This window comes from Capra hircus, chromosome 2, assembly GCF_001704415.2.
Source record: "Capra hircus breed San Clemente chromosome 2, ASM170441v1, whole genome shotgun sequence".
NCBI classification, from domain to species: Eukaryota; Metazoa; Chordata; class Mammalia; order Artiodactyla; family Bovidae; genus Capra; species Capra hircus.
Genome location: NC_030809.1, coordinates 135,440,225 through 135,456,282, shown reverse-complemented (window position 1 = coordinate 135,456,282; position 16,058 = coordinate 135,440,225). Strand labels below are relative to the sequence as shown.

Below are 16,058 nucleotides of genomic sequence, written 5' to 3'. Positions count from 1 at the left end.
CTTCACCAGTGGCTCTCGTGGCCACGGCCACATGCCCCTGCTGCTACCTGGGGTTGAGATGATGGCCCTACTGGCACACCTCCATGTACCAGCAACAGGCCCGTATTCCCACAAGGAAACCAAGCCTGGTGTCCCAAACAGACAGTGTCCCAACAGCAGGTATTGTCACGCTGAAGGAGGGCCTCCCTTCTGCCCTTGGGGTTGAACCTCAGCACCCTGGATTAAGACAAAAATCTAGGACTAAAAGTCAGTAGTGATTAAGCTGACACTTAACGGGAAGGGATGTTCAGACGCAGCAGGGAAGCAAAGTAAAAGCAAAAGACATTTGCTTTAAAAAAGTGGTCATCACGCTCAAACACACATAGTCTCTCTCACACACCCTCATTCGCCCTCACTCCTATTTCTCACACCCACCCACGTTTTCTCTTTCACACACACACGTTCCCATGTGTCCCTGGCATGTGCTGACACAGCAGAAATGAAGCTCTGCACAGAGCTGGAAGTGACACAGGGCCATCCCAGGATGCGGATGTACCCTGAGGCTGGACCACACAACACTGCAGCCAGCAGGCACGCCACCACCCAGCAGGCCACTCATGCGTTCAGCACAGCAGTGAAATGGTAGATGGGTGGAGGGAGGCTAACTGGACCCTCACGTGCTCCAGCATCCCAGAATGGAAGCATGGAAAGAGTCGAGTCACCCAGCCCATCCCACTGTCAGCAGACGTAAAAGTATGGAGGTGGGGTAGACCCAGCAGCTGCTACCCACGTGTACCACAGCTTTGACCCCGGGCCCCACGGGAGTGCCCTCAATAGGAACTCTGGCCTGCACGTGTTCTGCACGTGGAAGCCACGACCACAGAACCAAGGGCTGGCCCTGGGCTGCACCTGCAGACAGAGGAGATCACGAGGGCCTGCGTACCCTGTACACGGGGCGGACGGGCCCAGAGACCGTCCTTTCTCGATGCCCAGGGGTAGGAGCACCCGGGGCTGCCTGCGAGGCGACACGCTTACCGGTTGGTGGAGCCGTTGTAGCAGTAGTTGGGCAGGAAGTCATAGTTGAGCTCCCAGAAGACATGGAGGGTGATCCTCCCGTAGGGCGCAGACACGTTGTGGTTGGCCTCCCGGAACATGGCGTCAAAGCTGTCCAGAGTCAGGAACTTGCTCAGCAGTTTGTGTGTCATGCGGTTGATTTCTAAGAGCCCATCCAGCTCCTATGGGGCCACAAAGCCAGGCACGTGAGAAGAGTCGGGTACGGCACAGTGGCCTCACCCTCCCAGGGGCAGGGCCGTGGCGGGGGCTCGAGGTGGACGGAGCAGGACAGGACACAGACAGGAAGGCGCTGCACGGAGGTAGGCTCAGCGTGCGAGGCCCAGGACCCACATGGTGGGGCTCTGACAGGTGATGCGAGCTTACTGCTCACACCTAAATTCATCACGCCCTCTCCAGTGCTCTTAAAATGCCCCTCCTTTCCACAGTTGTCCCCCCACGGCCACTGTCCATTCTCCACGGCAGTGACCCGCTACTGGCCCACGCTATCCTCCAAACCCTTCACGGGGCAGAGAACATGAAGACGTGTCCACCGCACTGATGACAGACTGTGTGTCCTCGGGTGTCAGCCTCAGTCACTTCCCTGAGACACCCTAGGTAATCCAAAGCTGTGTGGCAACACTGGCAGCACGCGCAAAGGCGGCCTTCCGGGCTCTCACACAGCCCCGTCACAGACCTGCCCAGGTCTGTTCCATCCACTGTGGCAGCCACTGACCACATATGGCAACGAGGACATGGCTGGCCTGAACCAAGCTGTGCAGTATGTGTGAGACACATACAGATTTCAGAAACCAAATGTGAAAACAAAGAATATAAAACATCCACACCAATAAAATTCTTACAACGATTATATGTGAAAATGTCGACTTTTGGATATATTGGGTTAAATAAAATAGATTATTAAAATCAATTCCCCCTATTTCTTTCTCCTTTTCTAATGTTACTACAAGTAAATTTAAAATGGTCTCTGTGACTTGCATTCTGTTTATACTGGTCAAAGACTCCACTAAGTCATGAAAGACCAAGGGCATGAAAACACTATGGCCAAGTCCAAGCCACGCTGAAGGGAAGGCCGGTTTAGGCTTCACATCCCAAGACAGCCTGGATCCTGAGGAAGGATGGGGAAGCATGCTCACTCCTGTGGAGATGCTCTGCTCAGAGGTGGGCCCAGGAGACAACCCTCACCCACTACTGACTTCTAAGGACAAAGAGTTTTCCTGGAGTTATCACAAGTTCATTAGCATGTGCCTGCAGCCATTATTCCTGGAAGACAGATTTGGCAAAAAGATCCGTATGTTGCACCTCCTTTTCTGCCAGCTCAGGTCTGAGGACAACTGGATTTTTCTTTCCCTGATTACTCTGCTCAGATAGCCACAGGACTTTTCCTTTTCTTCAAAAGTCCAATACGACAATGTTCACTATAATGGTCCTTGGTGCTGGCCACTTTGGGTCTGTTTTCCCTGGTATGTGAGATTTGCTTCTAATAAGGATTTATACTGTGTTTTTTATTTCATCAAAGTTTTCTTGAAATAGCATTTTTAATGTTTGTTCCACCTCATTATTTGGTTTTTGTCTTCGGGGGACTCTGACACGTTATGTTGAATCTTCACTATCTCATCTTCTACATGATTTTCTCTCAAATCATTTTTGTCTGTCTTCATTCTTTTTAATTTAAAACTTTTCACCTTTTACTCTTTTACCATATCTTATGCAACAGTGAGATGTAACTATGTGTTCTCTAGTGCACACTTTTGGAGTTCTATGCAAAAACTTCACCTACAATCAGGTCAATTTATCAATAATGACGAAAGCAGTAGCAGCTCCAGTCCTTGCAACCAGTCCTCCCCCATGTATGCTGCACCTGAAAGAAGGGGGTGCACTTACAACTATTGATGTCAGATCTTCACTCTCAAACCGCCCAATTGCCAGTTCCAGGGACTTGTACATGGCAGCGGAGACGCGCTGGGTAATCAGACGATTGAGGTCGATGGACCTGCCCAGAAGCTGGGCACAGAGGGTGGAAAGTGTGAGCAACAAAAAACAAGCAAGAGAATATGTACCTACTCCCAGAAAGCTATTCCAAAGGATAAGACAAATAACATACAAAATTTAGATGGCAGTATGATCAAACACCCTATTTTCCTAGAGCTGAAACTCTGCAAGTCAAAGCTGTAAAGTACTTTTTGTAGTATTCATTGCAGCGAATTTACACTTGTATCACAGGCAGAGATGCCAATCCTCCTGGAGAACCTGGGCCTGTCACTTAGTGCACCCCTTGTGACGAGTTCAGGGCCGCCTCCCAACACAGAGTGGCTTGTGTGTGCCTTACCTCCACTGTGTCACAGGGATGAATAAGAGAAAACCCCTCCATTTCTACTGCAGAGTAGTAACAACAAGGGTATATCTCAGTATCATTTCAATAACATAAAGCTACAGACAAAACCCTGGTGAAAATGCCCCAAAATATGAATGGCAGTTATCTGTAGATTGGAGGAGGGAATGGCAACTCACTCCAGTATTCTTGCCTGGAGAATTGCATGGACAGAGAAGTCTGGAGGGCTATATAGTTCACGGGGTCGCTAAGAGTCAGACATGACTGAGTGACTAACACTATCTGTAGACAGAATGACATGAAACTTTCCCTACAACTTTCTGTATTTTTCTTTTGATTACATATACATATATTCGGAGAAGGAGATGGCACCCCACTCCAGTACTCTTGCCTGGAAAATCCCATGGTAGCCTGGTAGGCTGCAGTCCATGGGATCGCGAAGAGTCAGACACGACTGAGCGACTTCCCTTTCACTTTTTACTTTCATGCATTGGAGAAGGAAATGGCAACCCACTCCTGTGTTCTTGCCTGGAGAATCCCAGGGATGGGGAGCCTGGTGGGCTGCCGTCTATGGGGTCACACAGAGTCGGACACCACTGAAGTGACTTAGCAGCAGCAGCAGCAGCAGCATACATATATTATTTTTTAAAAAAACAAAACAAGTACTGTATTCTTACTCTTCATGCTGGCCAAGAAAAAGCTCCTCCCTGCCACTCTGAAAGTCTTAATCAGTCATGTCCGACTCTTTGGGACTCCATGTACTAGGTTCCACTGTCCATGGAATTTTCCAGGCAAGAACACTGGAGTGCTTAGCCATTCCCTTCTCCAGAGCATCTTCCCAATCCAGGGACTGAACCCAGACCTCCTAAATTACAAGCAGATTCTTTACCACAGAATCTGAGCCACAGCGGTAAAGAATCTGCCTGGAATGCAGCAGATGCAGGTTTGATCCCGGGGTCAGGAAGATCCCCTGGAGGAGGCACGGCAACCCACTCCAGTATTTTTGCCTGAAAAACCCTATGGACAGAAGAGCCTGGCAAGCTACCGTCCATGGGGTAGCAAAGAGTCGGACACGACTGAAGCTACTGAGCACACCACAGTAACAAGTGTCCAATCTTCTTTCACTCAAGTTCTGGCTTTTGGGCTCCTAGAGAGGACCTGCGCTTGGGCCAAGCCCCCCGGGAGCTGCACTGGGCAGCCATCTCTGGTGTGTCAGGTTACCCAAGAGAAACTGTTTATCTTTAAAATCTCAGCTATTGACAGGGATGTTCCCACAGATCCCACAGCCACACACATACTGACATACATTAAAATCTGAGAAGCTCTAAGAAAACCCCCACTTCTCCACTGCCGGCTCTGTATCTCACTGCACCCAGGAGAGGCCTGGCTCACCTGCACGTGCCTCTGCTTGAGCAGTGTCTCATAGCGGTTGGATGGCGGGAGATGGATGGTTGCGCCCTGATTCTTGCATTCTGATCGTAACCGTTTATCAAGAAGCAAACTAGCATGGAGGGAAGAGGGGACAATTTCTCATGCACTATGAATTTTAATGGAAATGTCAGATCAAATTGCCCAAGATTTTGTACCCAAACTACAAACCACATACTTACCTTCCTGCCATAACTTTATAATATGCAAATATCTGGTCTGCCAGCTTGTAAACAAATTGGTCAAAACAGAGATTCACCTGAAGAAAAAGAAAGCATGCATCGCACTCTGCTTCCCTAGGGCCTCCCCTGGCAGCCCAGTGCTTAGGACTCTGCGCTCTCACTGCTGAAGGCACAGGTTCCATCCCTGGCAGGGGAATTAAGATCCCACAAGTTGCACTCTCGCCCCAAATTTTGTTTTCCTGAATTAAGATCAAATTTTTAAAAAAACTTTAAAAAATTTTTGATTGAGCAATTCAACTTCTAAGTATTAATCTAAAGGAAATGGAAACACTAATTCAAGAAGATATCTGTACACCAAAGTTCACTGCAGCACTAGTCACAATAGCCAAGACACAGAAACAACCTACGTGTTCACTGACGAGTGAATGGGTGAGGAGGCTGTGGTGTGTGTGTGCACACACACACACAAAGTGGAATACTGCTCTGCCATAAAAGATAAGAAAACCCTGCCAATTTTCAACAACACAGATGGACCCTGAGGGTGCTAGGCTAAGAGAAGTAAGTCAGACAAAGACAAATACCGCATGATCTCACTTATATGTGGAATCTTAAAAGAATAAAAACAGACTCATAAATTCAGTGAAGAGATTGGTGGTTGAAGAGGTGGAGCATAGGATAAACGGGTGAAGGCTGTCAAAAGGTACAAACTTCCAGTTATAAAATAAGCAAGTCCTAGGGATAAAAAGGACTTCCCTGGTGGCTCAGACGGTTAAGCATCTGTCTACAATGCAGGAGACCTGGGTTCGATCTCTGGGTCGGGAAGATCCCCTGGAGAAGGAAATGGCAATCCACTCCAGGACTATTGCCTGGAAAATCCCATGGACAGAGGAGCCTGGTAGGCTACAGTCCATGGGGTCACAAAAAGTCGGACACGACTAAGCGACTTGACTTCACTTCAGGGATAAAAAAAAACCTAAAACTGCAGAACCTCAACCCTTCCACAAAATCTCAACTCTTTGTTAAGGCAACTAAAAGAGGTTCTCATGAGAAAGGATACAACTTTACCATCAAATGATAGCAGATTAAATCCATTTCAGTGGGACCAGGAGTGACCACCACACTACCACTGAAAATTATGTCAGAACCTTTCTTCATGATGGAGAAAAATACTTCAATTCTCCTAAATATAAAGAAATATTAAAAAGTCTCTCTTTATCATGTACTCCCAGGGGGCTAAAGGGCACTGCATTTGGGCTCCTCCAGGGGGTATAGTGAAGGCTATGGTTTTTCCAGTAGTCATGTATGGATGTGAGAGCTGGACTATAAAGAAAGCTGAGCACCAAAGAATTGATGCTTTTCAACTGTGGTGTTGGAGAAGACTCTTGAGAGTCCCTTGGACTGCAAGGAGATCCAACCAGTCCATCCTTAGATCGGTCCTGGGTGTTCATTGGAAGGTAATGTTGAAGGTGAAATTCCAATATTTTGGCCACCTAATGTGAAGAACTGACTCACTTGAAAAGACCCTGATGCTGGGAAAGATTGAGGGCAGGAGGAGAAGGGGACGACAGAGGATGAGATGGTTGGATGGCATCACTGACTCAATGGACAGGTGTTTGGGTCGACTCCAGGAGTTGGTGATGGACAGGGAGGCCTGGTGTGCTGTGGTTCATGGGGTCGCAAAGAGTAGGACACGACTGAGTGCCTGAACTGAACTGAACTGAACTGAGGGGGTATACCCCTGCCTCCAGGCTGTATGTCCCAAGGGCATCTGCCCATGGCCTCTCCTGGGCTGCCAAGATTAGTCAGGAGATGCAGGGTGGACAGTCCTGGGACTTCACCCTCAAGACTGTATTCTCTAGATTAGCTCATATCCCCAAACCGTGATGAAGACACGCTGTGCTCAGAGTGAAGCTGCCCCAGGACCCATGGGTCTCTCTCCCCAGCCTACCCTGCCTCACCAGGGAATCCAGAGCATCTCCCTGACGAAGTGTTTCCTGTGGTTTTCGTGAGGATATAGGGAATGAGGCCATTCTGGCATGACCTAAAACAAATCCCCTATGATTATACAGTAGCAATGAAAAATAGATTAAAGAGATTAGAGCTGACAGAGAGAGTGCCTGAAGAGCTATGGATGGAGGTTCATAACACTGTACAGGAGGTGGTGACCAAAACCATTCCCAAGAAACAGAAATGCATTAAGGCAAAGTGGTTGTCTGAGGAGGCCTTACAAATAGGTGTGATCACACATCTAGAGCCAGACATCCTGGAGTGTGATGTCAAGTGGGCCTTAGGAAGCATTACTACAAACAAAACTAGTGGAGGTGATGGAATTCCAGTTGAGCTATTTCAAATTCTAAAAGATGATGCTGTGAAAGTGCTGTACTTAACATACAGCAAATTTGGAAAACTCAGCAGTGCCCACAGGACTGGAAAATGTTAGTTTTCATTCCAATCCCAAAGAAGGGTGATGCCAGAGAATGTTCAAATTACTGCACAACTGCACTCAACCCACACACTAGTAAAGTAATGCTCAAAATTCTCCAAGTTTGGCTTCAACAGTATGTGAACCGAGAACTTCCAGATATTCAAGGTGGATTTAGAAAAGGCAGAGGAACCAGAGATTAAATTGCTAACATCTTCTGAAAGCAAGAGAATTCCAGAAAAACATCTACTTCTGCATCATTGACTATGGTAAAGCCTTTGACTGTGTGGATCACCACCAACTGTGGAAAGTTCTTAAAGAGATGGGAACACCAGACCAACTTACCTGCCTCCTGAGAAATCTGTATGCAGGTCAAGAAGCAATAGCTAGAACTGGACATGGAACAATGGACTGGTTCAAAACTGGGAAAGGAGTATGTCAAGGCTGTATATTGTCACCCTGGTTATTTACCTTATACACAGAATACATCATGCAATGCCTGCTGGATGAAGCATAAGCTGGAATCAAGATGGCCGGGAAAATCAATAACCTCAGATATGCAGATGACACCACCCTGATGGCAGAAAGCAAGGAGGAACTAAAGAGCCTCTTGATGAAGGTGAAAATGGAGAGTGAAAAAGCTGGTTTAAAACTCAACATTCAAAAAACTAAGATCATGGCACTGAGTCCAATCACTTCACAGCAAATAGATGAGGGAAAAATGGAAACAGTGACAGACTTCATTTTCTTGGGCTTCAAAATCAATGCAGACAGTGACTGCAGCCATGAAATTAAAAGACGTTTGCTCCTTGGAAGAAAAACTATGACAATCATAGCGTATTAAAAGGCAGAGTCATCACTTTGCTGACAAAGGTCCGTAGAGTCAAAGGGATGGCTTTTCTGTAGTCATGTATGGATGTGCCAGTTGGGCCATAAAGAAGGCTGAGTGCCAAAGGATTGATGCTTTCGAACTATGGTGCCAGAAAAGACTCTTGAGAGTTCATTGGACTACAAAGAGATCAGACCAATGAATCCTAAAGGAAATCAACCCTGAATATTCATTGGGAGGACTGATGCTGAAGCTGAAGTTCTAATACGTTGGCTACCTGATGCGTAGAGCCAACTCATTGGAAAAAACCCTGATGCTGGGAAAGAATGAGGGCAGGAGAAGGGGGTGACACAGGATGAGACGGCTGGATGGCATCACTGACTCAATGGACACGAGTTTGAGCAAACTGCAGGAGACAGTGAAGGACAGGAGAGCCTGGCATGCTGCAGCTCATGGGGTCCCGAAGAGTCAGACACAACTAAACAACTGAAAAACAACAACAAGGGGGAACGAGACCCATATGTATAATGTAATCTGTTATGGTTAAATTCTCTTATATCTTGAGCTAGAAAATAAGATTTATCTCCTTAGCTGCATGTACACAGACTTAATAATTCTACTTGGAGGAATTTTTCCTCAAGAATAACCCAACACAACTAAAAAGTTACGTGCAAGGAAGTCCATTAAAGCATTATTCATAATGAGTAAAAAATAAAAAGCGAAAACCAGAGAAATAAAATAGAGTTTGGTTCAGCCCATCTATTTCATACAATGCCCCTGTTCTAGACCGTGTTCATCCAAGAAAACAGGCAAGATATGTGGTGCTTATGACATGGGGTCATGTGAGACATGGGACCACGCGAAAAAAATGTCACCCAACAGCTAATGGGTGCTTTGAAGCTGGTTTAAAGACACCAATCGTCCTGTGTGGATGCATAGAAAAAAGTACTGATAGAAGGGTTCATCCTAAAATGTTTATTTCAAAGTTCATTCCATTGTTTAAACCTCTTTGTGTTAAAAAGAAAGTTTGCTTCCTCTAATATTCAGAGGAAAAAGGAAATTAAAGAAAGTCTGTTAGAAGTGCGTGGGCCCTTACCTCCGCCTCAATTTCATCATAGAGAAACTGCTTGTTGAACCTGGTGAGGGCGTAGTGGGCGCTATCATTGTATAGGTCCAGTGAATAGAGGACGTACCTGCAGAAGGGGACACAGGTCAGCCTGGCTGCCCCCATGGGCTTTCTTGGCTTTCACACCCTCCCCTCCACCAGCAATGTAACACTCACTGTTCTCCTTTCTCATGAGGAAAAATAATTTCTTATTTCAAATGCCAAATTTGGTTCCTGTGAGTGCCCTGACAAAACAGCCTCAGCAGGCAGGCTGGGCTTTTGGCAGGACACTCGTGGTTCAGTCACACCCAGGGCACCTGGCAGGTCCATGACGGCCTCCCGCAACTTCATCTTCTCACTTACCATGTTTCAAAGATTTTCATGCCAATTTGCAATGTTTTAATAACCACAAGAATGAGTCACTTTCTTATTTTTAAGAATAAACTACCTGACCTAAAAAGAAAAACATACAAAGGTCCCGGGCCCCATAACTGACCAAGAGCAAATCTGGTGTGGCCAAAGCCCCTCTGAGCCTGGACAAAAGGCGGTAGCTAGCAGTCTGCAGAGGTAAGGTCTCATTGAGGGCTTGAGGCACATGAACAGCAGGCCCACTGCAGCCCTCAAAGAGCACACATGTTCATCAAGACCTCTAACGCTGTGGATGCCACTGCTGCTGCAGAGGGAGGGAAGGCTGCTCTCCTGGTGTGCACAGGCCAGGAGGACTGGGAGGACGGCCGGGCGGGGACCCCATCTGCTCGCCACACGAGACCCTGTTTGCAGTTACTTTCCCTCCATGGATTTCATATTTTCTGACCCCTTCATAGTCTCTGACCCCCAGCCCTGACACTGAGCCTCACACTAAACACTTCCTCTCCCAAATCCATCTGGGTCTGAGGCCATGCCACACTAGAGGTCAGGCTACGTCTCCCCTTGCCAAGTTCCCAGGACCTTGCTGGCACCTGGACACAGAGAACTTGTTAATCAGTTTTACTGCTTGGGCACCAGATTTCAATCCAAAGCCAAGACACCTGTTCCTGCTATTGATCTCTGAAGTCTCACCCCAAGAATTATGACTTCAAATGAAGCACTGAGAATAATCGGCCCCGCCTCCACCTCCCAAACACCACCAAGGACTTCAAACATCATGACAGGAGGCTGGGACAGGCCTCCAGAACACTTACTCCATCATTGATGCTTCTTTGGTTTCCAAGATGTGGTCTGTCAGGATCCAGGGCATGGACATCTCAATCGGGAATTGAATCCTTCTGCCCATTGTCAACTCCAGAAAGAACTCTCGGAACCACAACTGCGAAAGGTCACAGCACTGCTGGAGCGTCTCTTAAGGGATTCAAAAGATACCACATTAATCTTCTATAAGCAGAAAAGACTCTACAGGGTGAGGCAAGGGGGCACGTGCCAGGCTCTCAGCCCTGGGCCTTGGCGAGTGGACACGAGTATGTGCCGTGCACACAGTGTGGCCATAGACAAAGCCACCTGGATGTGCTGATTCTCACTCACCAACAGGAGAGTCAGCGTCCAGCACCACAAGCCCAGCAACACCCATCAACAGGACATGGTTAACGCTGTGCACCTTCTGACAGGATTTGTTTTACTTGGGTTACAGACACAGTATTGTATTCATACTTAGTGCATGTCTATCTAATGCAAAACAGATTGGAAAAAAATGTTTCCATCCTTTTATGAAGAGAAGAAGAAAAGCCTAACTATTACTATAAACCTAAAGCACTTGCAGCCAAGATAGAGGCTTCGCACCCTGAATCATGGATACAGCACAGAAATAAACATGTACAGCTCCATGGAGACCAAGCGCACCCACATGCACATGGCCACCCCAGGATGGGGTGTGGAGTGTGCAGCTCAGCTCACCTGCTACTTTCTACACTTAGCTTGGGAGTGGTTTCTGGTATTTATCATCAACACCTGGATCTGAAGCCAGGTGACAGTTACACCAGCCTGAGTTGCTGACCCAGTGTAGGTTACAAAGACTTTGTATCCAGGTCACTGGGCCAGCCCCAGCCCGATGGGCCTCACCCTTCTAAGGGCCATGCCACATGGAGGAAGTCCCTGGCCAGCCATGCATTTAAAGCAACAGGCGAGGAAATGCCACGAGGGTTACAACATGTGTCACTGCCTGGGAGGACGAAGGGACCACAGCAGGGGCAGCCAGCCAGGCAGGAGCTTTCTAGACATTGTTAGTGGTGTTAGAATATGCTGGAGCAGACACTGGTCAGCAGTAGGTCTTACCACTGAAATTTATCAAGTGGGTGTAGAAGAATGACTCTCGATGAAATTTTTCTATGTCCAATATGGTGGGCCCCTCAAGGCTACTTCTCAAGGTTTTCTTGGAACCACTTTTGTCTGCAATGAGGGACTCTAGCATGGTTCTCACCATGTAAAGCTGCATTATCCAAGGAAACATTTGTAGGGGAGAAAATATACATGGCACATTAGTTACAACAAACACAGATAAACCACGAGAAGGGCTGCCCACTGACACTGCGCTGGCTCCTTGCAGGGGCAGCACCAATCCACACGGCCAAGTCGTTGCTGCTTGGGACAAAGAATTCAGAGGAGAGCCTCATGTCATAAACGTCAACAAGAAAAACAAATGATGTCTTACCACCAAAGGTTAAAAGGGGCGGATAGACGTAGGACTGCCTCAGAAACGCGTTAACCACATGCAAGAGTCTTTCCGCGCCCACAGACTTGAGCTGCCTGAGCAGCTCGGCAGAGCTCAAGGACTCCACCATGGTGCGCACCAGGTACAGCTAAACACGGACAGACAGGACAGCGTTAGTCACGGGGGCATGAGGACGAGCAGGGATGTGCACGCTGGCAGACAGGCCCCGGACGGCACCCTCACCCTCCGCCCAAGTACCCCAAGATTTCATACAGAGCCAGCAACATGCTCTGCTGGCAATTCTCTGAAAGGCTGACAGAAGAGATTCTAAAAGCCCGCAACACAGAACTGATGAGAACAAAGTTCCAAAACAGGAAAGGAAAAAGCAGAGGGCAATTAAATCAGATGTGAGGATCAGAGGAAAGCTGCTTGAAGCGGGAGGGGGGAGCTGAGTGTGCCAGGAGAAAGACCAGCAGTGATAGCTGGAGACCAGGGATATACCAAAGCTATGTTTTCAAATTTCCAAAAATTTTATCTTTAGGAATAATCATTTTTCAGACCCTACATAAAAATATAACCACACATTTAAACACCCACCAGGAAACACAGTGTAAATATGGACACATAGACTTTCACCCACATTTTGGGAATAGGAGTTGATGCAGTCAAATTAAGTTCTGCATGCAAATGACCAAACCTGGGAATCATGGGGTGTCTATACCCTAGATTCAGATTCACTTGGACAAGGAATAAAGAAGCAAAAAAGACCCAGACTGTACTTGGCCACAGTGAGGTCACTGCACTCCCAGCCTCCCACCACTTCCCCAGCTCACGGTCACCCCACTTAGTAGAGCAAGGAACGAGAACCTGGGTGCTGGAGGGTCCTACAGCGCGCCGCGGCACTTTAATGTCGAAGCCACTTTTTGGGTCCTTCTCGCCCCGCAGGGCTGGGTCGTTGAAGGGCTCATGCCCTGTCTCCCAGTCACACACGGTCTTCCTAATGGCCTGCAGGACACTAAACCACCAGTCAAGTTGTTAGGGTGTGACAAAGTGTTGACATCCTCAGCGCTTTTACAATCATAGTATCTCCTGACTTAACCCACAACCAACTCGGACACATAAATTCCCTTGGGGGCAATGGGAGGATGTGGTAATGAGACAGTTCAATGTTAAACTTTCAAAATAGACCGTTTTCTTGGGGACGTTACCACCCTCAGAAAATCTAACGTGCTTGGCATTTTACATCAATTAGCCCAGAAGTGGTGTTTGATTTCTTAAACACTGAGTCACACTAAGGGCAGCAAGAAGACAGGCCCCAAACATTCACTCAGAGCTCAAATAACCTTCTCAAGACTTATCCCATTTTCTCATTTGAATATGCTCACCAACACAATCCTGGGGACACTGTCCACACCTCATTTGGACATCTGGATTCCACCATTCCCAACAGGGCCCCACCAATGTAGAGTCCCCCACAGGTGCCACGTTCAGGTCAGACACACCCACAAGCCCACTCTGGTCACTTTGAGCTAGACTACACTGCACATTTCCCACACAGCAGGAGTGAGGCTCCCTGCAGCAAAACTGAGGCTCAGTGAAAACATGAAAATTTTCACTGAGCCTTCCAGGTGAGAGAACAAAAACTAGGAAGACTGACAGTGTAATAAGATCATATTAGTGCTGAAGGCATATAATACCAGGTGACAATTATATCACCTATAAAGCAACGAAATGAAATCACTATCCATGCGAGCCCCTCTGAGCTTCATTTTATACAAATGTCTCTGAAAGATAACCTTATCTAAAATGCTAAACAGTAACAGAAACCTAGCTTAAGTTTGCTGTAGGATCTCTGCAATACATATGAGGTTTATGACTAATTTGTAGGACAGGCCATTGGAATAGAAGCAAAAACACTGAAGATAATAAACTTTGAAATGGGAGATGAGATGCCGAGTTGTGTGTCCCTACAGTCCTGGTAAGCAGAACTGTCACACAGATTTTTGAGACACACCCAGGTCTGAGATAACCAAACCCTTGTTTCTGGGTCTCCAGACTGCTTAGACCTTTATCTGACTTATTGTGGGTTGTTCAGGTTAATAACTGGACCCACTACATTACATTTAGAGGAAATTCACCAAACAGGTGTCTGGAAGTTGGATATAAGTGTATTGAGCATATTTATAAAAATGTAACTCTACAGCTGCTCAAACCTAAGCTGATCCTTCCATTGTGGATGATTGTGCAGGGAGGTGTGTGCAGCACGGCTGACCTCTGGATGACATTCTTCTTCTTCTTGATGGCCTGCCTGAGTGGCTCCCTGAGGGTGACCTGGGAGAAGTCCTGTAGTGCAGCATAGACAGTGTGGCGGATGGCATGGTTGAACACACTCTCCATCCTGCCCATCAGCACCTGCAGGCCTTTGATCATGGCGATCACCTGTAGGAGGACACAGGACCTTCAGTGTGTGGAGGCTGGCAGGTGAGCCTCGCACATGCCAGGTATCTGCCTCCCCTGAGTGCAGGCCCTCTCCCCTGGCCTCCTGTTTTTCTACTGTACACCTGCACCTGTCCCTGTTTCTGGGTCTGACCCCACTGGACTATAAGCACCTGAGGGCAGGGACAGATCTGCTTGCCCTGGGGCTAACAGGAGCATTTGGTAACTGACTCTACTAGGTACACCTCTCTGTGAAAAACTTCCAGCAGAAAAGAAGAAAAAGATTCAGGAGAGCAAATTTGTTATTATCTGGAAAAGAAAAAAGAAATTACAAGTTTGTAACCCAAATCCCATCTGTTAACAATGGCACAGTGAATTAATATGCATAGAAAGTCAGAAGAATATGCAGTGACCTGCTTAAAGTTCACTTTTGTGATGGTACCAGAGACAGGATTCTGCCCTCATTCCACATGCCTGTTTCCTCTGTTCACTTGCAGGATTTATATAATGAAACTGGGCTGCTTTTCTAATGAGGAAACAAAGGGAGGTTTTCTATTTAAAAAAGCAAATTCTCCAACTGAAGTTGAACTGAATTCAAGCTCACAGCAATCTAAAGGAAATCTAATCCTAAAGGAAATCAACCCTGAATATTCACTGGAAGGACTGATGCTGAAGCTCCAATATTTTGACACCTGATGCAAAGAGCTGACTCATTGGAAAAGACCCTCATGCTGGAAAAAGTTGAGAGCAAGAGAAGAAGGGGATGACAGAGGATGAGATGGTTGGATGGCATCACTGACTCAATGGATATGAGTTTGAGGAAACTCAGGCATATAGTGATGGACAGAGAAGCCTGGCCTGTTACAATTCATGGGGTTGCAAAGAGTCAGACATGACTTAGTGACTGAACAACAGTAACAACATATTCAAACTATGGAATGTAGGAAAGGTGTGCTGAAAGGCAAATCTGGAGCTTTGGCCTAAATACAATAACAACAATACTCATCACTAATTTATAAAAAGATAAAAATAACCCCCCCCAAAGAAGAAGGAAATGAATATCTAAAAGCAAAAATTAATGGAACAGAAAATAAGCATATACTAGAAAGTGATCAACTAAGAAAAAGCTGTTTTATAAACAAACAAATGCTCAGGAAGACCAATCAAGGAAAAAACAAACCAGACAAGCATTATGAATGATGACATTACCACACAATCCACAGATACTAAGAGATTGTGAGACTGTATTGGAACAGGATAAACATACAGACTGATAGAACAGAATTAAGAGTCCAGAAATAAGTCCTCACATTTATAACCAATTTGCTTTCAACAAGGGTGTGAAACAGTTCGATAGGGAAATACTGTGTTGTCAACAAACGTGCGTGTGCTGTCATGTCCAACTCTTTGCAACCCCAACAGATAACACTGAGGCACAACTAGACATCCTCACGCAAAAGAATCAAGCCAGCCTCTTGTGTAGGAAAGGGTCATATCAGTAGCCTGGGATGAACAAACCCTGCACATTCCCAGAAAGTCTGCCCTGTGGCTGGCTCCTAGGAAACGACTCTAAGCCACTGGAATACTCAGCCCGAAGAATATATGTCTAAGGCTTTGGGCCACTTCAATAGCA

The 16,058-nt window shown here is 46.7% G+C and overlaps 1 protein-coding gene across 1 annotated transcript in view; it reads right to left on the bottom strand.

The window, feature by feature from the left end:
- The window catches only part of CYFIP1 (cytoplasmic FMR1 interacting protein 1), a 102,886-nt gene that overhangs the window by 27,957 nt on the left and 58,871 nt on the right, over window positions 1–16,058 (bottom strand). The window contains 10 exon segments of the mRNA XM_018065998.1: window positions 1,015–1,214; window positions 2,935–3,054; window positions 4,775–4,883; window positions 4,993–5,069; window positions 9,340–9,436; window positions 10,530–10,686; window positions 11,614–11,933; window positions 11,935–12,137; window positions 12,857–13,004; window positions 14,262–14,428. Coding sequence (XP_017921487.1) covers window positions 1,015–1,214; window positions 2,935–3,054; window positions 4,775–4,883; window positions 4,993–5,069; window positions 9,340–9,436; window positions 10,530–10,686; window positions 11,614–11,933; window positions 11,935–12,137; window positions 12,857–13,004; window positions 14,262–14,428 — 1,598 coding nt within the window.